The 26,036-nt window shown below is 36.0% G+C and overlaps 1 protein-coding gene across 1 annotated transcript; it reads left to right on the top strand.

Moving 5' to 3' along the window:
- The first annotated feature begins 966 nt into the window (after positions 1–966).
- Positions 967–26,036, top strand: TNFAIP6 (TNF alpha induced protein 6). Its single transcript, XM_020970338.2, has 6 exons — positions 967–1,152; positions 7,609–7,746; positions 10,764–10,925; positions 18,081–18,309; positions 19,903–19,943; positions 24,435–26,036. The coding sequence occupies exons 1-6, from the start codon at positions 1,059–1,061 to the stop codon at positions 24,602–24,604; spliced, it is 834 nt and encodes a 277-aa protein (XP_020825997.1). The 5' UTR covers positions 967–1,058; the 3' UTR covers positions 24,605–26,036.

Below are 26,036 nucleotides of genomic sequence, written 5' to 3'. Positions count from 1 at the left end.
ACATGATCAGAATTATACTTTATGAAAATCACCTTAAGAAACTGTATGAAAGATCAATTAGAGAAGAGAAAGATTTGAGGCAGGAAGACTCATTAGTTATGAACTGGATTGTCCCCTACCTTCACTGCAGAATGGAATAAACAAACTGATCCTTCCCTCATCCTTAGGCCTCATAGAGGCAGGGAGTGGCATAGTGGATAGAGTGTTTGAACTGGAATCAGAAAAAAAACAGTTCAAATTCAGCCTCTGATACTTACTAACTGTGTGACCCTGGCAACTCACTTAATTTTTTTTTGCCTCAGTTTCCTTCTCTGTAAAAATGGAAATAAAATTAGCACCCACCTCCCAAGATTGTTGTGAGGATCAAATGAGATATTATTGTAAAAGATATTTAGCACAGTGCCTGGAACATAGGAGGCACTACATAAATAAATCCTTATTCTCTCATCAAGTCCATCACTGAAGCAGTGCTTGAAATTAGGGTATGCCTAATTCATATAATTTTGGTTTAAACATTTCTAAATTTCTTTGACATGAGAGAGACTAACAAGGTATCCCAGTTTTGAAGTAACTACCTGGGTAAATTAAAGAATAATAGTCCTCATACCAAGATTGATGCATTGAAAATAAAATTGGGGTTTTGCTTTTGAAAGTTTGTTATCAGCACTGAATCTTAACTCACAAAAATTATATCTACTATAGTTCACCAAGTGAAATAAACTTCCCAATAGCAATAAAATATCTGTCAGTTCTGAGGATGAAAGGATATCTGGATGGGCAAGAATTTTCCTATCAGTTTTAGAATTTACACAATTACTCTATACTCTCAGTTTTACACTCCAACGCAAATGAGTCAGACTAATAGATTCAGACACTGTCTTAATTGTGTTACTATGCAGCTGCGAATGCAATTGGAGCAAACTTGCTGACCTCACAGCTGAAAAAACTATTTAAAAGATCTGGAAACCAGATGTTCCAGTCAAATTTCAGCAGCTGCTTGAAGAGTTTACCCTGAGTAGCTCCCAAAAGACTGTTACCCATTTTCTACAACTGAAGATATGATCGCCTTAATTTATTTCTTTGTTTTGCTGTGGGATGAATCTCAGGGCTGGGGATTCAAGGATGGAATCTTTCATAACTCCATTTGGCTTGGTAAGAAACTTCATTCATATGTTTTTTGTTAGGAAAACAAAGTCTTATTTTTTCAAACTGTAGAGAAGTATGCCAAACCAGCAAGCTCTCCCGCAATTCATTTATAGGTGAATGTTGCATAAAGAAAATGTTATTAAAAAAGATCTCAATGAGATTTATATTCTGAAACTACTATGTTGGTGATACATTTTTATGGCTTTATTCCCCTCCTTTAAAGCTTAGAAGTGGTTTTAAAGGAATAAATTTCCTAGAGAAGAAAATAGTTAACTTTTGAACACATTTAACATAAGTGTTTTGACTATTTTCTTCTCCATATGAATATGTGTGTTACATTTTCAGGAGAAGATCCTAGAAAAGATTGGAGGAGGTGGGGTGAATTATTATCTGGTATTTTTAAAAATTATTTTGAAGTGATATCTTTTGTTTTTACATTGCCTGAATTTTCCTCTGTGCCTGAACTTGCTTCTGCTATAAATAGAAAATGTAGTTTGGACTCAAAACTGTAACATACAAAAATCTTCAAGCTATTTTCTACAGTGATGATACTATAAGTTTTATATTTCTCTCAGTTTTTATTGAGTTTTAGCAAAATTTACATGTGTTATGTGGAAACAAAGAGAAGGATATCTTTCTGACAATACTCTGTTTCATTCCTTTTTCCCCTTCCTGGTACACATTTAAATGAGAGTTTATCTCATTTAAAAAAAAGGAATGGTGGGTTAGCAAAATAAATGTAAAAACTAAAGGTGGTGTGACACCAAATGTTAACAAAAAGCCCCATCCCACCAAAACAAAACAAAACAAAATCGACAGAACAAAGAAAATATCTCAAATTCTCAAACCACTTCAAATATTAACTTTTAGATAATATTCTCCCTAATTCTCAAAATACAAATACATTTTTATTGCTCTATCTTTTCTTTGTCATAATGGAAAGTTTTTTTTTTTGAAGTTCAGAAAGGAAACTAGAAAGAATAGTGCTGCAAATATAGAAATAATAATTATCATGAAATGTAATAGGATCTGCCTGGATCTTGGTTTCACACTAGCTAAGCTGGGTCCAGATCATTTTTCCTTTTCAAAATATGTCATGCTTGTAATAAGAGCCTCAATGAGGATTTCATTAAAAAGCCTGACTTATAACGGAGAGTCTTACCTTCTCCTCTTCATTTTTATTCTGCTCCTATGAACCATTTTCTCACTGAACAAATGTTATTCTTTTGATGGAGTTGGGCTGATATTTATTGGCAGGAAGGCAACAAATATATTGCATGTCTTCAAGGCTCCTGCTAGAATATATATATATGTGTGTGTGTATATGTATATGTACATGTACACACACATATATTATATATGTATATATGTTGATGATGATGACGACAACAATAATATGCAGCTAGGGCAGCCCAATGAATAGAATGATAGACCTGGAATCAGGAAGACCTGAATTCAAGTGCTGCCTCAGATAGTTACTAACTGTGTAACCCTGGGCAAATCATTTAACCTCTGTCTTGGTTTCCTCATCTGTAAAAAAAAAAATCTGTAATAGCACCTACCTCCCAGGGTTTCCATGAAGATCAAATAAGAAAAACTTTAAAAAGCCCTTTGCAAATCTTAAAGTGCTCTATAAAATGCTAGATATTATTATACATATATAATATTGCTATTTGGTAAAATCTTGGGCTAATTAGGACTGCATGAAGAACAGTCTCAATGTATGAAAATTCTAAATTTTGGGCTATTTAAATAAAGTTTAAACAAAAGAAGTAAGAAGTCAAGTACTGCAGTAACTCTAACTTCTAACAATTTTTCTAAGTTCCACAGGATGCCTCCTTAATGGCTAAGTCTAATCTATAATTAGCAGAAGAATTTACAAGTAAAACACATAAATTGGTTAAATGTGCCTCTTATAATTTGGTATGAACTATCCATTTGCTTGTCAAACCCTTTATCTGAGGAAATCTTCAAACTATGGTATATTTCAAATTCATGGACTCTGGGTTAATAGAGTTTTACTGACAGTGAATCCATGAGAGCTGAATAGAGGACCAGAAGAATGATGTCCAACAAAATTCAGAAAGTTAGGAGAAGGGGATGGGTTTAGGAAGTAAGATAAGGAGTTGGATTTTAGATGGATCGAGTTTGAGATGCCTATGAGATATCCAGGTGAATATGCCTGTTAACAGGCAGTCAAACATTCTGGACTGGTATTGGGAAAAAGAAAGAATGGTTAGATATGTAGGTTTGGAGTTATCTACATAGAGATGATGGGTGAATCCGTGAGAGAGAGCTGCATAGAGAGAGAGAGGTGAAGAAAGCCCAGTATAGAACTCTGGGGCACACTCACAAACACGGGGAAGGAATGGATGTTAATCCTGTAAAGGCTTCTAAGAAGGATCAGTCCAACAGTTAGGAGCACTAGGCTAGCGCAGTGTGGTTAAAACCTAGGGAGCAGATATCTAGAAGATAAGGGTAGTTGGCAGTGGTAAACAATGCAGAGCAGTCAAACAGATGAACATTGAGAAAAGACCACTTAGCAAGAAAAAAATCATTGGTGACTTTTGAGAGAGCAATTTCAGTTAAACGAAGATAATAGAATCCAGATTAAAAGGGATAGAGAAAGCAGTACAGAAAAGGAGTTGAGACATTTTTTAAGAGTTTGATTGTAAAGAGGAGGAGAAATATAAGATGATAGCTTGAGGGGATGGTAGGATTAAATGAAAGTTTTTGAACAATGAGGAGGTGGTATTTAGACATATTTGTAGGTAGCAGTAAAGGAGATAGTGGATAAGAAGGGATGGAAATTAGTGAGAAAAAATCACAGAAGGGTCAAGCACCTAGAAGAAGTGGGAGGGAGGTAATGAGATGAAGGGCACTAGTAGAGAGATAAATATTAACAAGGAAGGGTCACCTCTTCTGAGAGTGGGGAAATGAGGAGAGGATGAGGGAATAATGCTGTAGTAATTTGAAATGTGGAATTGCCAAGGAGAAGAAGATTGGGCCTATGACCTCAATATTAGGGAAGTATGAGACTTATTCTTCACCTGAGATAGGAAGATAGAGGGATTGGCATAAGTAGATTGAGGAGAGAAGAAACTTTTGGAACAGAAACTATCAGGAGTATGATAGAGTCAATCAGACAAGGTAAAAAGATTGGTGTGCAGTAATAAGCGATAAGTTGAAATTACATGAAATCAGACTGTAGTGAATCCAGTCAGCACAACTTCTAATTACACTATCAGACAACAAAAGTAGAGAAAAGGTGGATGGTGAGACTAAACCAGGATTGTAGTTTCTGAATGATGATGGTAAGCATTCTGGAAGTGGTAGTGAGGAGCAAATAGCTTACTTATACTTCCTCCTGGCCCAAGAGGTCTGGAAGCATGAAAGAAGGTACATTGAGTATAGGGAAAGTGGTCACGGAAGTAATTTACAGAAGAGGAGTCTAAGACTTGGAAACTAAAAGACTTTGCCCAAGGTTACTCAAGTGAAAAATAAAGCCAGAATTCAAATCCAGGATCTCTGATTCTGGATTCAAGACTCTTTCCATTACTCCCTATTGCCTCTCATCTTATGCTTTCCTTATCTTTTAATATATAAAGGAATACTTTTTTTTAATTTCAATACAACATTTGTTTCATTTGGATTTCTTTAAGGCTTTGCCCAGCTTTCAGTTTGTTTATTTAACACTCAGGCACTGTTAGTCATTCTCATCAAATGTCTGATATTTTTCCAAGTAAGTCAAGAGGATGGATCAATTTTCATTACTTTCTTTTGCCTTCATTATATTCTTTTTTTGTTTGCTTGTTTCCCTCTCCACATTTCATAAGTAAAATCAAAGTCCAAAGGAAGTTACTATTTTTCTATTTATTGAAAGGCACTTGAAATCTATAGTTGTGCTCCTTCAGGGAATTCCACTGGCTTAGATTTAGATAGATTGAGTTTGAGATGCCTATGGAATATCCACATGTGTATGCCTAGCAGATAATTGGATATTCTGAACTGTTGCTAGGAGAATGAAAGAATGATTAAGTATATAGGTTTAGGAGTTCTCTACATAGAGATGGCTGAATCTATGGGAGCTGATGAGCTTACCAAGACGAAACATATTGAGTAAGAGAAGAAGAAAGTCCAGGACAGAATTCTGGGGCATACCCCCATATACAGGAAAGGAAGTGGATGCTAATTCAGTAAAGGCTCCTGAGAAGGATCAGTCCAACAGTTGGTTGGTTGTTGTTCTTTACCTTCAAAGGGACCAAAATAACAGCACTGTGTTAGGGACAAGGTACAATGTGTCTAACTGCAGCTGATCAGACCAAGATGTGCTCAAAAGGCTCTGTCACAGGTCAGGCACAGTCTGTATGAACATTTGGAGTGGAGATGTCTCTAAATTTGTGCATCTCATGTTTCTTGTTTAATAGTTAGGATCACTATGATAGAGCAGTATGGTTAAAACTCACATTAATCACCCGTAACTGTAAAATTATTTCTTTGCAGCATATACCATTCTCACATTTACTGATGCTAAATTTACGTTTGGTGATTTCACATATCATATTCACAGATAAAACCAATGCTAGTGATTGTTACCTTGGTATTTGAGTACCTCAAGTCAGTAAGCATTTATGAAGCACATATTAAGCTTCACATGGAGATACTGACTACTACCATCAGCTTCATTCTTTCAAAAAGTAAATTTGGGCTGTGTTCTTTCTCTGTAAAGGTCACTGAAAAGACTATTTTTTAGTAAATCTTTTTTTTCAGGAATCTTAATGACTAATTTCTAAGTAATCAGTCACATTGGCTATATATTCAGTATAGTTCTATTGTTAAAATAAATTCAGTACAACACACATCAACTACTTTTCTAGTTAGCATCTTTCATTGAACTGATACGACTTTAGATATAGGAAAGAAACCTAATTTTCAAAAGTTCTGAATCTGACCAAAAATTCACTCCAATGACTCCTCCAGACTTTCTCATATAACCATTCTATTTACAATGAACAGAAAGGTTCTGTTGCCAAGTATATATGTCATACATGCCTAAGCATTTTAAAAGAATTAGTATAAGGGGCAGCTAGTGGTGCAGTGGATAGAGCACCAGCCCTGAAGTCAGGAAGACCTGAGTTCAAATGTGACCTCATACCAAACACTTGGTACTTACTAGCTGTGTGACCCTGGACAAGTCACTTAACCCCAATTGCCTGAAAAAGAATTAGTACAAAAGAAATTATGCTTAATAGTAAATCTATACTGAACACAATTTATTATTTCTTTGATATTTCAAATAGTACTTCAGGGTCTTATGATATCACAGGATCATTATTTTCAACATCAGCTATCACTGTACTAGCATGTAAGTATGAGTTTCTAGTTGATAAAATGTTGCATCAACTCATTTTTACTTTTTATCTGAAACACATTTATGCACATTATTAGTGTGTTACTATGAGTTGCATGTGCTAAGTACATCACTTTTTTTTTACTTTCACGTTGATAGTTCAGAAAAAAATATTCATTTTAAAATTCTTGCCTCTTTCCCTAAAATTCCCCTCATTCATTTTTTTCCCAAAAAACTTTCTAACAAAGAAAAGTCAACTGCCCAAAGCAAACAGTTCTGGAAAACAAATTGGCAGTTAAAATAGCTGATGTAATGTTGTAACATTAGACAAAAAATTTCCAGTGAATTACAAGACTGAATGATAATGATATAGTCCATTTTCCACATGGCCCTGGATCCACATAAACAACTGCATTGAATATGAGGCATAATGGATATTAAAGAATACTTTCTTTGGTTCACGCATCAATCCCAGGCCAGCCAGGAATTTCTAAAGTCATCTAAACTCAGTTTGTACTGACAGACCAATCAAGTAACTGGCATAAAATGTTTAATTGGGACTAAATTGGCAAAAGAATAGGAAATCAATCTAAGAACACATTACTGGGATCTGATCCCTACAGAAATTGCTGGGGAAATTTGGAAAACAATCCTGGAAGACTCCTCTCTGGGCAGGCCATGGCAAAGTCACTGTCATAACTGAATCAAACTGAAGAGAAGACTCAGCAATACAAAATCTGAAACTGCCCACAGCACCTGCCACTTTCCACCATCCAAGCTGTAACAGGAGGTCTTCTTTCTCTTTTAACTTCACTTAGCCATTTAGGAGACTATGCCGCTTCTATTACCCTTATTCCTGTGCCACGAACTTCCATGATCCTTTCCATGTGACTTTCGGCTCTTCTCTCCCCTCAGATATAGTCCTTAAGATACAATATGCCTGTAGCAGTGATAACACAGGCTTGCAGGAAATGGAGTCCTGGGAAATTCAGTCAAGCTCATCCTTGAGGTCCAGAGCCCTATGGGAAATATAATCAGTCCTTCCTTTGGATGTGACTTTTTGACTTTTTGAAATTTTGAAATATTGACTTTGAAATTTTGTCATTTCACAGAACAAGCAGCAGGCGTCTATCACAGAGAAGCACGTGCTGGCAAATATCAGCTTACTTATGCAGAAGCAAAAGCAGTATGTGAATATGAAGGAGGGCATCTTGCCACCTATAAACAACTGGAGGCAGCCAGAAAAATTGGTATGTAATTTCCTTAGTAAGTGTGGGATTTTAGGGGGTTTGCTCCCTTGAGATAAAATGGTCTATCCTGCCCTGCTCTCAACAGCAAGTCTTCCCCCTCCATTTCTCTCAATAATCCCCTTTCAAAGTTTCTCTAATGCCTTCAGTCTCATAGAATGTTAGAGCAGAGTTGGGCTTAGGTACAGGTAAGAGAGACACCTGTCCAGGGTAATACCATGCAGTGGAGGTGAAACAAGGGACCCTTCTTCGTGTTCCTTTTGATAAATTGCTTGAACTTTTTCAATGGCAGAAAATTTCATTCTCCATAGAATGCAGGTATTCATTTCAAGCAGAATTGTCTTATGTATCCCTCTAAAAGCTTCTACTGAATAGCAATAACCAAGAAGGTTATTTTCAAACCTCTCCTAGAGAAGCCTTATACCAGCTCAGCCTTAGAGCTAGAAGAGGTAGAGAAGTACTGCAGAAATCATCTTCCTTCACGTCTGCCTGGACACAAAGCTTAAGCTACTTCTTGGGTTCAGGACACAAGCAAAGTCAGTATGTGAATATGAAAGACAGTGCCTTTGTGAAGCAAAAGGTACCACGAAGAGAAGAAAATACAAGCCCCTGGCTTATCTATTGCACCTTTTGGATTTTCCCCTAAGATTCAGACCACAACAGTTTCAGACCTCTTGAAATATCTTTCCTTCTCAGTATTATTAATCTCTCCAAGCATATTTTTTTGCCTATTAAAAAACCAAACAAAGCTTAGTTCAAGTTTATGGAGTGTATTACTTCTAGAAGTAGTTAGAATTATATAGTTAAGGTTTTTTTACTCATTTTATCTTTGGATTGCTGCTTTTTTTTTCACATCCTATGGTAATAGTTAACATAATATGTCATTACATTTGGTGAAATTGTTAAGGTAGGACAAATGCAGCATTACTGACTTACTGAATTGGTTACCTGCATGTAATATTCCAATGCTACAAAGAAAGCAATGATATTGGTTTTAAGAGAGGGAAAATTAGGGTTGGTGATGCCATGATCTGGCAGCTCCGTTATTTGGAGGGGAAGGGAGAATTGTTTGTTTTTAATTGAATCTTATTTTTATTGACATATTTTATTGTCACATCACATTAATTTCCAAATACACACATATACATATATACATACACATACATATACACACACACTCTCCATCTGCAATACATGCAATACACACACAAACACACACAGACACACACACAAACAAGCAGGTCAGGAGCCTAGAGCTAAGCTTATTACATATCCCTCTCAGGGTTCTAGGGTACACATGAGGGACAATGGGAGGTATCTTTCTCAAATGTTATCCACATGAATCCCCATTCTAAAATGTTCTCCCCACTGTTAACCACCACTGAATATTATTCCAGTTTTTATTTTGACCACTTAACATCACTTAGTTTTACAGAGATTATTTCTTGCAAAGATACATAGCAAGAACAGATGTCACAAAGCATTTCCTCCCAACACCTGGCATAAGACTCTCCCCTTATACCACATTCTTCTTTGGAGAGGGTGGGCCCAAACTGCATTCATCACTTCATACAAGTCTTTTCATCTTTATCTGAATTTTTCATATCCATCATTCCCTAAAGCACAACAATATCCCACTATATCGATATACCACAATTTGTTTAGATATTTCCTAATCACTGGGCATGTAGTTTGTTTCCAACTTTTACTACAATAAATAGTGCTGTTTTTGCAGCCCTGTCATCAAGTTGCTGATAATCTATCTGCTCTCCTGGGATGGTAGGATCATATTAATTTCCTTTAGACAATCCAAAAACTGCCCTTTGTTGAAAGAGAAAATGCCTGGCAACCACTTATGCTTTCATGTCATGACTTCCATGATATGGAGGACAGAGCATTGGATTTAGAGTTAGGTCCAAACTTAGGAACAAATCCTGTGGTTGTGTTACATCCTATGTAACACTGGGAAAATAATTTTCCACCTCTGGTCCTCAGTTTCCTCATCTGTTAAATGAAGGGATTTGCTTAGATGATTTCTAAGGGTTGTTCTTACTTTAGTCCTTTAGGTAAGTGAGTGACTTTTCTTCATTACTTTGCTGCACACTTTCCAACTGAGCCTCTTTTAAGAAATACGCGATGCAGTGAATAGTATATACCACTGCTGAGGTCATATGCTTCATCCCTGTAGTAAAGTAATAAATGACTGTTGAATTGAATTTCAGGATAGCTTGTGTATCCTTAAAGCAGAGTGCCCTAAGTAGGTCATGGAAAATAAGGTTGATTATATATTTTAGATTTTGCTCCTTGAGGATAAGGACTATCTTTTGCCTCTTTTAGTATGCATAGTACTTAGCACAATGCCTGGCATAGAATAAGTGCTTAATAAATGTTTGTTGATTGATTGATTTATGACACATTGCTTTTCCTTACATATATCTTGGTTTTTAATGTTTAAAAAGGTATTAGCTCTCCAGGGGAAAAAAATGGACAAAACATGCACAATCACATTTGTTAGTTCTAAAGTTAATTTGTTATGTCTCCTGATCAAAATCAAAGCCTAGTCTAGAAAATATCAGCTAGGAGACTAGAATGATAACTTACATTAGTGTCTATTTGTGTTAAGATCATTTTATTATTGATTAACATTGGGGAGGAGAGGAGGAGGAGGAGGACGGGCACTTCCATGGAAAATGCCGTGCCTAAATTTACATTCTTTACAGATTCATAGTATTGAAATTTGTGGTCCATTTGTGTCTGATTTTATAATGAGTAAAAATGATCTTTTTTCTTGTAAAAGATAGTGATAATATTTTACACATAAACATTTCCATTTCTCAGAGAGAAAATTACTTCACTGATACCACTCCCTAAAAAGTATTCTTTCACAAAATGCATTGGGTAATTGGGAAACTGTCATGAAATTGAATGCAATCACAGCTTTTGTTATGTTTTGCTTTTAGCTAGCTAATCTGTAATATAATTTACCAATTGAAGCTATGCGATATAACTTTCTCTTGCAGGATTCCATGTGTGTGCTGCAGGATGGATGGCCAAGGGTAGAGTTGGTTATCCCATTGTGAAGCCAGGGCCCAACTGTGGATTTGGAAAAACTGGCATTATTGATTATGGAGTCCGTCTCAACAGAAGTGAAAGATGGGATGCTTACTGCTACAACCCTCATGGTTTGTAAAAGAACATTATTTCATACCTTTTGTGTGTAGTAATTTAAAGTGAGACACAAGGATCTGAAGAAGACAGTGCAGCAGGGATTTATATAGATAGATATGACCTAGAATGCTTCATTCTGCAGGAGACAGCTAGGTTTGTTAGTGGATAGAGTTCTGGAACTGCAGTAAAGAAAATCTGAGTTCAAATCCTGCCTCATACAAGTATTAGTTCTGTGGCCCTGAGCAAATCAGTCTCTCTCAGCCTCCATTTTCTCTGTAAATTCTCTCTGCAAAAAGGGACTGATAATGGCACCTACATCCCAGAGTTTTTATGCAATAATATTTTTTTGTAAACATTAAATTTTTATCTTATCATTATTTATATCTCTAAAAGAGATTGCGTTTTCTCTCTTTGTGAAAAGAGTAAGGAGACAGCTGTGATTAAATGTTCACTCCTTACTCTCCTACCTTCAAATGGGTTATTGGAGCTAGAATCACAACTAATTATCATGTATGCCATATTTGCAGTCTAGGGATACAATCCTTTGGAGGGTTTCAGGATAGAAATCACTTTCCCTGGTTGCTACAGGTAGGAAGTAGTCTCTTCTTAAGATGGGAGGGCTATATAATTAGTTTAATCTCTACCAGTTTACCTTCCCTAACACCAAATACTAAATATGAAAGACAAACATAGATAGCAAACAAATATTTATTGATGCAAGTAACAAAACAATAATCAGGAAAATAATTATACAGACAAGGTTAGGCTATGGGACATAAAAGAATCAGACGGCCATGTCCAAAAATATGTCTATTTCTGCATCTTGAGTCTGTTACTTCTCTGTCAGGAGACTGACTGTATGCTTTCTTATTGTCCTCTGGGATTGTGATTGATTGATTGATTCTTAAGTATTTTACACATTTTTTCAATATGGCCAATGTGGGAATTTGTTTTGTTTAACCAGACATATTTGTTACAAGGCTTTTTTTTTGCAATAGGGAAAAGGAGTCAGAAAGGTAAGAAAATAGATAAAAACCAAGTTATTTGTACAAATTATAGTCATTGTATTGGTTGGCCCTTCCTCAAAGTATTTCTAGAAGGGCCAGAGCTCAATCTGCTGACATTCACTACAATAACCCAGCATAGCCTTATATCTCCATACCACAAAACAGTATTACAGCAAGTAACATGTTATTACTTGCCTCAATAAATGTTTGTTTGCTATCTATGTTTGTCTTTCATGTTTAGTTTTTGGTGTTAGGGAAGGTAAACTGGAAGAGATTAAACTAATTATATTGCCCTCCCATCTTAAGAAGGGACTATTTCCTGCCTATAGCATCCTTTGGTGGATGATATGCCCTTTATTTACTCCATCCCACAGTTGCCAAGAAATAGTAAGTCTCTTCCCATTGCAAATCTCCCCATGCCTCTTAGAATAGAATTAGACATTTTTTTTAAATTTTTTTTGGGGGGTTAGAATTAGACATTAAAGCAAATGTCAAGAAATGGCCTGGTGAACTTCATGTATTCATTTCAGTTTTAAAAGACTGAACAAATTATGCCTGAGCTATGGTGGTCTGGGTACAAACCAGCCAAGTCCTGGAGATCATTTTGATTTGCCATTGCAGAAGGAATTTCCTGAAAGAATTAGTTTTACCTTGATTTGCAGCAATTTACTTTGGGCAATCACCTGCCTCAAAATCCTATCTATACACACAGATATAATTCAATTAATCCAACAAGCATTTGTCAAGTTACCACATGTGCAGAGCCCTATGCTAAGTAGGTACTGGGTCCATAAAGACAGAAATGATTCAATATGATATAGCTGCTCACTGGGAAATGGTGTATGAGGAAGGAAGGTACAGAGATACAACATGTACAGATAAGCATGATGCAATTTATGAGAACCAAGGAAGAATCAGAAAAAGTGCTCTAGAAAAATTTGAGTTATAAGGAACTTCTATCTGTGGTAGTACTTGGGCTAGGACTAAATGCAAAATATGGGCAGTAGCTATCTGTTCTTTATAGCTACCAACAATGACAAAAACATACTATTCCAAAAAAAATTTTGAACAAGAGTTTAGCAAGTTGGAATGTCATATTTTCAAAGGGTGGCTAAGTGTCGCAGTGGATAGAGTGCAGGGCCTGAAGTGCACGGGTCTGAAGTAAGATTCATTTTCATAAATTCAAATACAACCTCAGATACTTACTAGTCATGTGTCCCTAGACAAGTTTGCCTCAGTTCTTCATCTGTAAAATGAGCTGAAGAAGGAAATGGCAAACCACTCCAGTATCTCTGCCAAGAAAACCCTAAATTGGGTCATGAAGAGACAGACATGACTGAAACAACTGAACAACAAAATATTTTCAAAAGTTTGCATACTCTTCTAGGAAATGGCTTAGAAGTTTTGGATTATAATTTACTTCTTACATAATTTCAGTACTTAGATTACATTTGGCTTTAGTGGATTACTTAATTATAAAGGAAGTGGCTAGCCTGAGGGAGTATAGGGATGGAGTGTAACTAGCATGCATCTGAAATAGCACTAAGTCAATCATGGACAATTTGAATGAAAAGACTACTTTTTAAAGTATCATCAAAAAATTAAATATATGTTATTAATCATAACTTATTTTACCAAGTTAATTTTTATTGAAATTAGGCCATAAAATGGAATTAAGTGATCAAAAGTAGGCTTATAGATTTAGAGCAAGAAGGAATCTTCCATCCTCAATAATTTTTTTCAATTAACAAGCATTTGTTTTGTTCTTCCAATATCTCTTTCTACTGGAAGAAAATAAAGAAAAACAAAATCCTTGCAATATGCATAGTCAAACAAAATAAATTCCCACATTGGTCATGTCCAATCATGGATCCATTATAATTAGGATTGAGTAGTTATCTCAAATCATAGACTGAGTATGACTATATGTGTGTGTGTGTGTGTGTGTGGATAGATAGATAGATAGATAGATAGATAGATAGATAGATAGATACGAACTAGAGATAATTTTTTAATGTTTAAAAAGGTATTAGCTCTCCAGGGGAAAAATGGACAAAACATGCACAATCATATTTGTTATGTTCTAAAGTTAATTTGTTAAAATAGAATGCAGTATGACAATTGCTTAATTTGGAACGGTATTGAAGAGGAACCTATGAATATGAGAAATTAAAGAACATGCAATATAGCAATCTTTGGTATTCATTTTTTGTGAATTATATTTCTATGAAGTAGCTGTAAGACTAGAAGGTAAGCAGAGTTGGCAAGTTTCTAGTAGAGGTTTGTTGTAGTCCAGGAGACTGGCGGAACTGGGGAGGCATGAGTTAACTCTCACACTCTCACAACATTAGGGACCACTGTCATCAAAGAAGTTGTCCTGTAGATCTGGGGAGTTTGGGCTAACTTTGCTCCCAGGTAAATTGATCTGTGACTCAACTGTGGGTCTTTTGGGCAAGAAGAGTATAAAAGCATTTGTAGGACTTTGGTAGAGGCCTGCTGAGACCCTAGGATATCTTGCTAGGGGGTGATGGTTTTCAGCATGCTCTAAAATTGGTTGAAAACTACAAATCAGAATTTAACTATTTTGTTGATTGTCTAGAATTAAGGAAATGATGGAGAAAATGTTTATAATGCAGATTAAACTTAAAAGTGTGTTGTACTTAACTTTTTTTTCCTGAGAGCCAGTTGTTAAGCATTTACCAGGACGCTACTGTTCCTTACCACCTGCTTTTTCCTTGTCAGAGCCTTTTTATCTGTTTCTATCCTTCTGAACTTTTTTAAAAGCACTTTGAGGGCTACTTTTATTGGAGAGTTTTTAATATATTTTTATTAAAAAGATGGAATCCTCAGCAGTCACGTAATCCTACATCAGATAGAGAACAGGGACCCAGACAAGAGAGATGGTTTTTTAATAAGACTTTTTTGCTAATTCACATATTTTTAATGCCAAAAAACTTGTTCTCCATAACAGTATAGGCATTTGTTTTGTGATAAGTCATTACTTCTCTTCCAGGGAAGGATTAAAGACTTTTGAGTACAGGTGGTAAAATTTTGAACATATGTTCAAATTCTTTATATCTTGCTTCTAGTATTGAGGCTGGTATTGAGAATAGTCATAAGTAGACTGTCCCAAGAATCATGATCAAGAAAATAAGGAATGAGATTCTTCTTTATAATACTCCTGCACAGAAGTGCTAATCAATGATTGGTCTGAGGTAGTCAATCAGGAAAGTGGCATTCTAACTATAATATTTAAATTGCTGCAAATTTTGTGTCAAAGTAATTCTCCTGTCATGAATAGCTCAGTCAATTTTGAGAGATATCATAACTTCTCTTGGCTTAAGCCTCCACTCAGAAACATGGATGGGAGAAGGGGAGCAGAGAGGAACTGTATAACAGTTACTGATAATTTCATGATTGTAAGGATGCTTGTCAAACACAGATTTAGAGCTGAAAGGAACATTAGAGATCATCTAGTCCAATCCTTTTATTTTATACATGAGGAAATTGAGAATTGGAGAGGGAAGTGATATTTCTCAAGGTACACAGGCAATAAGCATACAACTGGAATTTGAACCCAAGCCTTCCAACTCCATATCCAGTCCTTTTCCCACCATGTCAACCTTTCAAAGGGTTTATTTATAAGGAAAGAAAATTCAAAAGACATTGTACACTCTTTAAGTACTACTCTGAGGTTAAACTAGATAGTTTCTAAAATTCCTTCTATTCCCTCTATATGGTTCCCCCTCCCTTTCCCACCCTGCTGATTCCATTCCTTGCAATCTTCCATCTCTTGAGCGAACTCAGCTGCATGAATCTTGCAATAGCCTCAGCGTTTTCCTTGTGCTATCCTTTATCAATGAAATTATGAGATGGCAGCAGTAAGTAGTACAAGGACTTTGAATTCTTTTTCACAGTAGTAGTATGGTGTTGCAATAACCTGTCCATACTTTTTCACCAAGTCTCCCAGACACCCAAAATGGACACAGAGATTGATCTTACCATTGTCCATTATTTTATTCATATCCCCATGATATAACCATATCTATAATATATCAGAGCAGCTAGGTGACACAGTAGATAGTGCTCCAGCCTGGGAATCAGGAGGACCTGAGTTCAAATCCAGCCTCAGACACTTGACACTTGCTAGCTGTATGACCCTGGGCAAGTCGCTTAACTCTGCCTCACCAACAAGAAAAAAAACCTGTTAAGTTCTATAATATATCCGATAATAATATGTGGAGAAATAGAAAATACAAGAAAGGAAACTCTTGATCTGAACTCAATGTCAAGATATTGGACCATAGTACCAATATAATTATGCATAATCTATCTTACTCTAGATTCCACGTCACTGGAGAAGACAAATTGCTAAAATGTAGCCCAGTAGTATAACTTGAAAATGCAAATATCTAAATATAAAGATATTAAACATTCTATCAGCAGGTAGTTGGAAAACAATTATCCTAAACAAAATTGTTTCTTATACTAGCATTTTATGGTATTTCTCTGCACAAGAAGTAGCTTGACTTCCTATTCAATAACTTATATAAATTTGTTCCATTTAGTAGAAGTATTATTACCATTTTATAGAAAAGGGAAATGAGGGTGAAAGGTTATGACTTGCCAAAAGCCATGCAGTAAATGGCAGAGCTGAGACTTGACCCCAAGTCCTCTGACTCCAAATCCAGTGTTCTTTTCACATGTGTTTTCTCATGATGAAAACTTTGCTTAGGGAAGATTAGTCTAGAAGTAGTAGGTAGGACAAATTGAAAAAAAAGGGAAGTCTATGAAGGGCTTAGATTAAATGACCCTAAGATCCTTACCAGCTCTAACTCAATAACACAGTGTTTGGGGCAGGGAAGCTGGCCAGTTGAAGGGTTCTATAACAGTAGTTCAGATGTTAGGTGATGAAGCTCTGGACTAGTATAACCACAGTGAGAATGAAGGAGGAACAATAGATTTTTTTTTACTTTACAAAAGAATTGACAGGGATTGGTGACTGTGTATGTATAAGGGATGAAAAAACAGACATTTGATTTTAGACATGTCAAGTCTGAGGTGACAGACAATGGAATGAAAATACTGAATATGGGAAATATAGGACTGATACGTGGGTAAGAGTTCAGGACTGGAAATGGATTTGGGAATCATAAACATAATGGTAAGATTTGAAGACATGAGAATAAATGAGGTCTGTAAGTGAGAGAGAGAAAGAATGTAAAAAAGAGGGGAGCAGAGAGCCAACGACCAGGCCTTGAGGAATGCCCAGCTAAGGAGCAGGAGCTTTTCCAAAGTTACTTTTTTGCCCCATAGTTCAATGATTCTATGATAGAAAAGTCATTGTAATGATTCGTACATATTCAAAGAGCCAATAAATTAGAAAGCATTTCGTGAATGCTTATTATTTGTCCATTTATGTAACACTTTCAGATTTGCAAAGAGTTTTACAAATATTCTCATTTTATACTCACAAACAACTGTATGAGGTAGGTGCTATTACCCCCATTTTACAGATGAGGAAACTAAGGCAGACAGCAGTTAGGCGAGTGACTTGCCCAGGTCACACAGCTAGTATCTGAGGCCAAAATTGAAACTCACATCTTTCTGATTGCGGGTTTAGCACTTTATTCACTGCCCCATATAGCTGCCAATCATGCAAAGAAATTTTCTGAAATGTTTTCTTAAAAAGCAGGAGGGAGACTATTAAAACTGATGAAGAATGTCAAAAAGTATAAACAGAAGCACAATCAATTAAATTGCTCATTTTTCTGCTTCATTCATCCAATCTTTAACTATATAATGTATGCACCATATATTTCATAGGTGCTGCTATGCTATATTAGGCAATATACTGGGTCATCTCAATATTATGTGAAAAACATCCTAATTAGAATTATTTACATTGGAATGGATTGCCTTAAGAGGTTATGGGTATCTCTTCATATAAATTCTTTAAGCAAAGGCTGAATAACCTTTTCATATATGATGCAAAGGGAATTCTTATTAAGGGATGCATTGCACTAGATGTCCTTGAGGTCCCTTGCAACTTAGATTCTGTGGGGTAAAAAAACCCATAAATGTAGGGGAACTAAGAAGCAAATTTCATTCAGGACACAAGGTGATGTTTTATTACCTAATAGCACTTATTTTCCTTTTCAGCAAAAGAGTGTGGAGGGGTCTTCACAGACCCAAAACGAATCATTAAATCTCCAGGATACCCAAGGGAATATGAAGATAACCAAATCTGCTACTGGCATATTCGACTAAAGTATGATCAACGTATTCATCTGAGTTTTCTGAACTTCAATCTTGAAGATGACATAGCTTGCCTTGCTGACTACTTAGAAATATATGACAGCTATGATGATATTCATGGCTTTGTGGGAAGGTAAAAATGACTTTCATACGTCTAGTTAAATTGAGAAGTAACAGCTTGTCATTTTTTGGCTCTGCATTTCTGCAGCATTAGTTTCCTATATCCATTTGCTGAAATATTCCTTGACTCAACATCCTGTTTTGACAAAGAAGGATCCTTTGGAATGAAAAATCTTGGCTTGCTGCTATAGTATATAATAATTGGTAGCCTCATTTTGTAGTTGTTCTTTGTTATTAAGAATTAGTTTTATAGTCAATTTAAAAAAAAATTCAAGTGTTTACCTAGCAATGGATTTAAAGTTGAGGAAAATGTGTTATGGGAAATCCATTATAGTTTCAATGTCACCATCTCCCCTCCTGTCCATCTTGTTTAAATAATTCTAAAAAATCACTAAAACTCACCTCAGTAATTAAGGTTGCCCCATTATTAAAAAAAAAAGTTTCCTTTCTCTCTTTAAAGGTGTCTTTATGTGTAGCAATTCTTTCTCCTTTGTTTCTCAAAAGAACACAGTAATAAAAATCTGTTGTTCTGATGCTATAGGGTTCATATTCACCAAATGTTATAAAAGTTCACATTCGTGGTACATTAATCTTTCTCCATACCTACCTTCTTTAAAGTATGGCAAATTTCAAAATCTCCATGCTAATTTCCCATAGGAATGGAGAGAAATTACAGTATGGATAATCCAATGTCAAATAATCCAAAATTCCTTTAAAACAGAATGTCTACTCAAGAAGAAGAAATGAGGGGAACTGTAGTTTTAGGGTAGTGACAAAAGGGTATTTTTAAAAACTGGTGGAAAACTATTATTGGGTAGGAAAATTGGTTTTTGGAATAATTTTTAAGAAGACATGAAGGAGAAGTATATCCAAGAGGGATGGGATTTTAAAAAAAACAAAGTCCCTTATTCTCAAGATCACAAAAAAGCCCTTTTTGTCCCTTTAAACCAGTTTCAAATATCTACTAAAAACATCTAAGATACTATTCAGGTGGTAATTTTCAAAAGCCTATTCTGTTACTTAAATTATATTATGTAATATGTCTTGTCTAAATTAATTAATTTCCTAGAAACTTACATAATTCCTGCTTTTTATATGGTTCCAAGTAGTTCTTTTCATCTTTTGATAGGGAAATCTTTGAGTGGGGCCTTTGACACTTTTTCCATTCAAAAATCTCCCATAGTTGTAGTTGGCAAAAATATCTTTAGAAAGGGGAATGATATCATCACTTTTCTTTAACTGACACCAGTAATTACAAAGGCAGCTTATGGTATGGAATAAATAAGAGCCATGCATTTGCATTTTCCAAAGAATTTTAAATGACTACTACATAAACAATTACAAAAACACAAATTAAGAAATGCCTTTCTTTTGCTTGTGTCCTTCATTTTGACAGACAGTTCACTGAAATGCCACACTCTCATTTCTTGTCCCTCCTCTCACTTTTAAGCCTAATTACTCAATCTTTTGAAGGTATACCCTGAAAAAAATTACTTCAATTGAAAAAAAAGAGTCATTGCTTAAGGGAAAAACAGGAATTTTTACTAGTAATAAAAAGGACTACATAATAATCTGTGAATGACTTATTTTCTTTTTTTCCTTCCAGATACTGTGGAGATGAGCTACCAGAAGATATCATTAGTACAGGTAATTGCAAATTATTGGGACAAAAATATATTTGTGAATGAACTAAATGTACCTCTCTGGGTCCAGTTTGGGTCACTGAGAATGAGACACAATTTCTCAGAAGAAATTAATGAATCACAGAATTTTAGAACCAGAAGGACTCTTAACAATATTCTAGTTCAACCTCCTTATCTTACAAATGAAGACACTGAGATCCAGGTAAAATGAAGTGACAGTGACAGGTTTACAAGGAGCAGAAAATAATGGTAAAAGATTTGGACCTAAAATTTGAAAGCCTAGGTTCTAGTATTGGTTTTGTTTCATATTGTCATATCCCTTTGGACAAGTCATACCTTTGGAGACTAGATGTCTTCATCTGCAAAATGGGTGTTAATATAATTTTATTTGTGCGCCAATCTTATAGGATTGTTATGAGGAGACCACTTTTTTTTTTTTTGGTGAGGCAATCAGGGTTAAGTGACTTGCCCTGGGGCAAACAGTTAGTAAGTGTCATGTGTCTGAGGTCACATTTGAACTCAGGTCCTCCTCACTCCAGGGCCAGTGCTCTATCCACTGCGCCACCTAGCTGCCCCCAGGATATCACTTTCTATGCAATATGTGATTATGACTTGAACCCAAATTTTCCCCCACAGTGTGATACTCTTAACACTGCTGCCTTTCAGAAGATGAACTAGGTTCAACATGAATTAGGTTGTCATGAAAATGAATTTCCCTTATTGCTCTAATACCTTGCATTTATATGGCACTTTCAATTTCTCAGAGTTTTTATATATCTCTTATTTCTTTTCATTCTCAGCATTATAAGATTTCGTATGAGCAAGGACCATTTTATAGACACAGAAACTGAGGCCCTGGGTGGTAAATTGGTCACAAAGAGATATAGTTGGAGCCTCGTTGTTACTACAAGATAAATAGGTCCTTAAAGAGCCCTGTAGACCAAAAAATACCCCCCCCAACCAAACTAACAAAGCTTGCAATTCTATACTTGATTTGTCTGCTGCAAATCTCTTTGGGAAACATAATGCTTAAACTTTCTCAGTCATTTATACTCTGTTTTTTAGGAATAAGGTTAGTAGGTTCTTTTTTGTTGTTGTTGTTGTTTTAGTAGGTTCTTTTGAAAGCATGTTTAGATTGGGGAGATGGGAAGAGGAAAAGTAGAAAAAGCTTCTAAGCATCAGTTCTAGAAGGCTTAAAGAATGGTGTGAGCGTTATGTAAATAAAAACAAAAAAAAATGCAGCCTACTATATTCACAGTTTCATGGCCTACTCTGATTATAAATTCAAAAACAGGGTCACTGAGAGGCTAAATGCAAAGTCAAAAGAAAATACAAAGGCTGAAGAATATTTTATTTTCATGATGATAAAAAACAGAAAAAAATAAAATTTAGCTGCAAAGAGGAACAAAATATTAACATGAATAAACAAGTGGGGGAATAATTTTATAGAAAACAAAATGAGACTTCCAGATTGAAAAAGATAGCAGGAGACGAAACTTGAGAGATGAAAAATACATAATGTTTCATTCTTTGCCTCCAAATACAAATTGTGTTGGCCTATGTAACATGAACATTCACATCTTTATGTTTTAAAGATGTTTAAAGTTTCAGGTAGAAAATGTCTCCAGGGTTCTTGCAAATGGGAAAGGCCCAATTTAAATCCAGAGGAAGCCTTACCTGTAACATAGTTGCCATGATCCCACTGTCTTGGGACTTGACTTGCGGCATTTTCCTCTCTCAGTGTTCTCTGGCACTAAGCTGATTGGAATTGTCTTTCCTAACATTAGCTCAAGTTCCTATAAGCTGTTGCTTCGCTCCCCTATGCTTAGGGGCCCAATGACTAGCACCCTAGTGCTATTTAAACTCCTAAATTTAGGATTAGCTTTTACAAAGGAATATTTACTTCACAAATATAGCAAGAACAAAAATACTAACATTTCACCCATCACATCAGTGGCATAATCTCCCTTAGGCCACCTTCACTATCTTGGGGAATAGGATAGTAAGGGGGGCAAGAGTGGGCTTAGCTTAGCTCAGTTCCTAAACAGCACTAAGTTCACATTCAAAGTACACACACACACACACACACACACACACACACACACACACACACACACACACACACATTCAAGGCCAGCATCAGTGCAGGCTTTTGCTGAGCTGGAGTCCAGGACCCTTGTTCCTTAGCGTGTTTCTTCTGAGCTGGCTGTAACACCCAACCTGGATTCCTGGATTCCCATGGCTCACACTTCTGGGCCAAATTGGAGATTATATATCTAGCACCTAGAACTGAAAAGAACAAACAAAAAGCCAAAAAACTAGGCCCATTTTTCTGGGCTACATGCCCTAATAGGGGGGTAGAGGGAGGGAAGTAGAAAAATCCTTCCCCTTTACCTCTCGCTCTTACTATGAGTAAGACCTTTCACTGTCAGACACCAATGTAGCAAAAGCCTCCACATCTGCTGAGTAATACGGATTTTAAAGACCAACAACTCCATCTACACAGCCAATGTAAAAAGTCTACTCCCAACCACAAGGCAGGCTACCACAGAATGTCCAGGCATGCTCCAAGCCTCCAGTTCCGCTTGGTGATTGCCAGTTGACGCTTTAAAGCAGTTCCCTAGTGTCTTCCACATAGGAAATGCCTTTTTAGGTGGTCTGGACATTCCCCAAATCCCTATTACATTTGCTTCATCTTAGTGTAGTAAATATCACAGTTTTAGGACATGGTTCTTTGATTGGAGTTGAGACGGTGAAAGATTCCTACCCTAGCAGTTATTGCCAAATCTACCTTAGAACCAACTCCTCAATTTTTGGACACTTCCCCCAACCCTTCTTGACTCTCTAGAGTGTGCCAGGAAATGGACTGGGATTGAATTTTTTGTTTTGTTTTGTTTTGTTTTTCCAGTAGTTCTGAATTTAGAAAAGAAATGAACTGTTTATTTGGCATCTACTTATACAAAGCTGGATATGAAGGTGATCCTCAGTCCCCAAAGGCTATGCAAGTGGAGCAACAGGGCACAGGCTCCTACAGGTCCAGTTCAATTGAGAAGATAGGACCAGCCTAACTAAGACTAGAAAAGCCCATTACCACATCATCTCTTAATGACCATTTACTGAGTTATAAAAGGCTTGCAGTCAGCATTGAAGGAGGGACTACTCACAGAGATCCTTGAAGTATCATAGTATGTGTTCAAGGTACTATGGCATATGAATCAGTTATAGTGAAGATGTGATCAGCTTCCCTAAGAGTAGTTCATAAGTTAAAATGATATCGCTAATCATATTGGTATAGATGACTGAGGAGAGTAAAAAGCATGCCATATGAGAATCATTTGAAGGAACCAGGAAGTAGGTAGCAAAGACAAAAGAAGACTTGGGGGAGACTCTAATAGTTGCCTTTAGGTGTATGAAAGGTTATCTTATTAAAGAGGAATTAGATTTATTCTTGCTTGGACCCAGGGGCAATACTTGGAACAAATGCATGGAAGGCCCTGCAAGGGAGACTTCAACTTGGTCTAAGGAAAACAAACAAACAAATAAACTTACAAGTAGAGCTGTTCTCTTTAAGTATGGTCTTGAAAACTTGTCTGAGAAATTATAGTTGTTGTTATTCAGTGGTTTCCAACTCTTCATGACCCCATTTGGGGTTTTCTTGGCAAAGATACTGGAATGTTTTGGCCCTTCTTTCTCCAGCTCATTTTAGGCCAATAAATGAGGCAAATTGAGGCAAATAGGGTTAAGCGACTTGACCAGGGTCACACAGCTAGTAACTGTCTGAGGCCAGATTTGAACTCAGGAAGATAGGACTTCCTGACTCCAGGCCCTGCATTCTATCCAGTGACCTAAATTATAGAGGGAATTCTTATTTAAATATTAGTTAGTCTCTAAAGTCCCTTCCAACTCCAACATTCTATGACAGTTATAGGAATTGTCTACAATTTAGAGGCTTCAGTTAAACAAAGTTGTGTCTACCATGTGCAAGCACCATGCCAGGTGCTGGGAATGCAAAGATTAATAACAAAACAAAACAAAACCCTGTCCTTAAATCTCGAGGACTTTAGAATCTGCTGATTCACCCATGTCAAGAAGACCTAAACAACTAAAACTGGAAATTACACTAAGACTCTTGGGACACCCTGCATTTATTGACCTTTCCTATACACAGCAGCGACCTAAGCACTGATTGGAAGAATGATTGCTCAAGCCAAGTTGTGCCCTGGTCCTTGGAATGCTACTTCCAGAGTTAAATCCTGTTTGTTTTAACTCAGTAGGACAAAAGCCACACACAAGTAGGACTTACAGTAGAATAAGATTTCACTGGAGAGAACTTCCCTTTTTCCCTTAGTACAGTAGACAGCCTTTACAAATTAAGAAAACTGCACTAGTATGATAGTTTAAACCTCATTTATTAATATTGATGTTCTCAAATAAATGTTGAAGCTGAGGAATTTTTAACAGATGAGGAAGTAATCTTTGTGATTTCTTTCCATAGGAAATGTCATGACCTTGAAGTTTTTATCTGATGCTTCAGTGACAGCAGGAGGTTTTCAACTCAAGTATGTTACAGTGGATCCCACATCCAAAACTGGCGAAGGAAAAAATGCTAGCACAAGTTCTCATGGAAATAAACACTTTTTACCTGGAAGATTCAGCCATTTGTAAACCAACACAGCATCATCAAAAATGACAGTATTTGGTGTTTGCATTCTTTTTCCAACTCTCTTTGTATCTCACTTTTAAAGTCACTGCTGTCATCCAGAGGAACAGGGGCCAAAAGCCTTGTTAATGCTAATCTTTGCACTACTTTGGTGAACATCGAATTTAGTGGATGAAGATAAAAATCCAACTTAAAAAATAAAAGTGAGAAGCATTAAAGAGAAAGTAACTTTATCTTTCTGAACCCAAGGAAATCAAGAAATCTCCTGAGTGACCGTTACTATTAATTTACCTATCAATTTTCTTCCTGTTTTTCTTCCCCTCTCTTCCACATATAAATGTGACCTATTATGATTAGTATTGTGTTACTTAGACCCAACATTTGTAATTTTCACATTCACTTTGGATCCACTCCCTTAGATTCTGATTTACAGCTTTCTCTTTTTTTTCAATTGCAACAATGTGATTTTACAACTTCAAAGTTTCCATACCTTGGAGTCTTAGGAATCTTAATCAATGTCAAAGAAGTTTAATTATCAAATGAGATAATGCATATGAATATGCTTATTCATATATATATATAAAGTATGAATATATTTTAAAAAATAAAAAGGAATTCAGAAAAGTAAAGTATCATTAGTAGTAGATATACACCAACTAGGATTTTCCTATCAGCTACATCCAGATATATGAGTGTATATTTCCATAAACTTTGCATATACTGTGGATTTGTGTATATCTTTATAAACAATGTTGCCTTTTTAGGATAGGTTCAATTCCAAATTTGATCAGTGATATCATTAAAGCAATAATTTCTACTTTCCTCCTTTTTCTATTCCTTCCCATTTATCCAGTAAAATTGACCAAAGTCCCTATCATTACAAATGTGGGACACAAGGGAGGAGAATAGAGGAAAGGGAAAAGAAATCTTCAATAGAGTGTTTATAGACCTTGAGAGTAATAAGTTAACAAGATTAGCTTTAGATAGCTGGTCATCAAGATCATTATTTTTTTTTAAGTTACAGAAAAATTATAACTTTTTAATCACATTTGTAACACTTTTTCTGGTACTCTAACCCTAAGGAATACTACTGTCAATAAATATTCATTTAAAGCCTGTGTGCTTAGCATAGTAAGTACCATAAGCATTTAATTATGAGACGTGCTCCCTCCTCACTTCTTGGAACTCACACTTCCCTTCAAGGCTCAGTTTATGTGCCGCTGTCTTCAAGTCTTTTGTGATTCCTTCAGTTGTTACTGCCTAACCCCATCACTTTGTATTTATTTTTGTATATATATTGTATGTATTTATCTGTGTACATGTTCTTCCCCCCTAAAAGAACGTAATTGCCTTAAGGGCCAAGACTCCCATTTTTATATTTGTATTCTCAGTGCCTGGCACATAATAGATGCTTAATAAATTATTTTTAGAATTGAA

Source organism: Phascolarctos cinereus, unplaced genomic scaffold (assembly GCF_003287225.1).
Source record: "Phascolarctos cinereus isolate Bilbo 61053 unplaced genomic scaffold, phaCin_HiC Scaffold_726;HRSCAF=1367, whole genome shotgun sequence".
Taxonomy (NCBI): Eukaryota; Metazoa; Chordata; class Mammalia; order Diprotodontia; family Phascolarctidae; genus Phascolarctos; species Phascolarctos cinereus.
The sequence above is the reverse complement of the archived record's forward strand: the minus strand, read 5'-3'. Positions and strand labels throughout refer to the sequence as shown.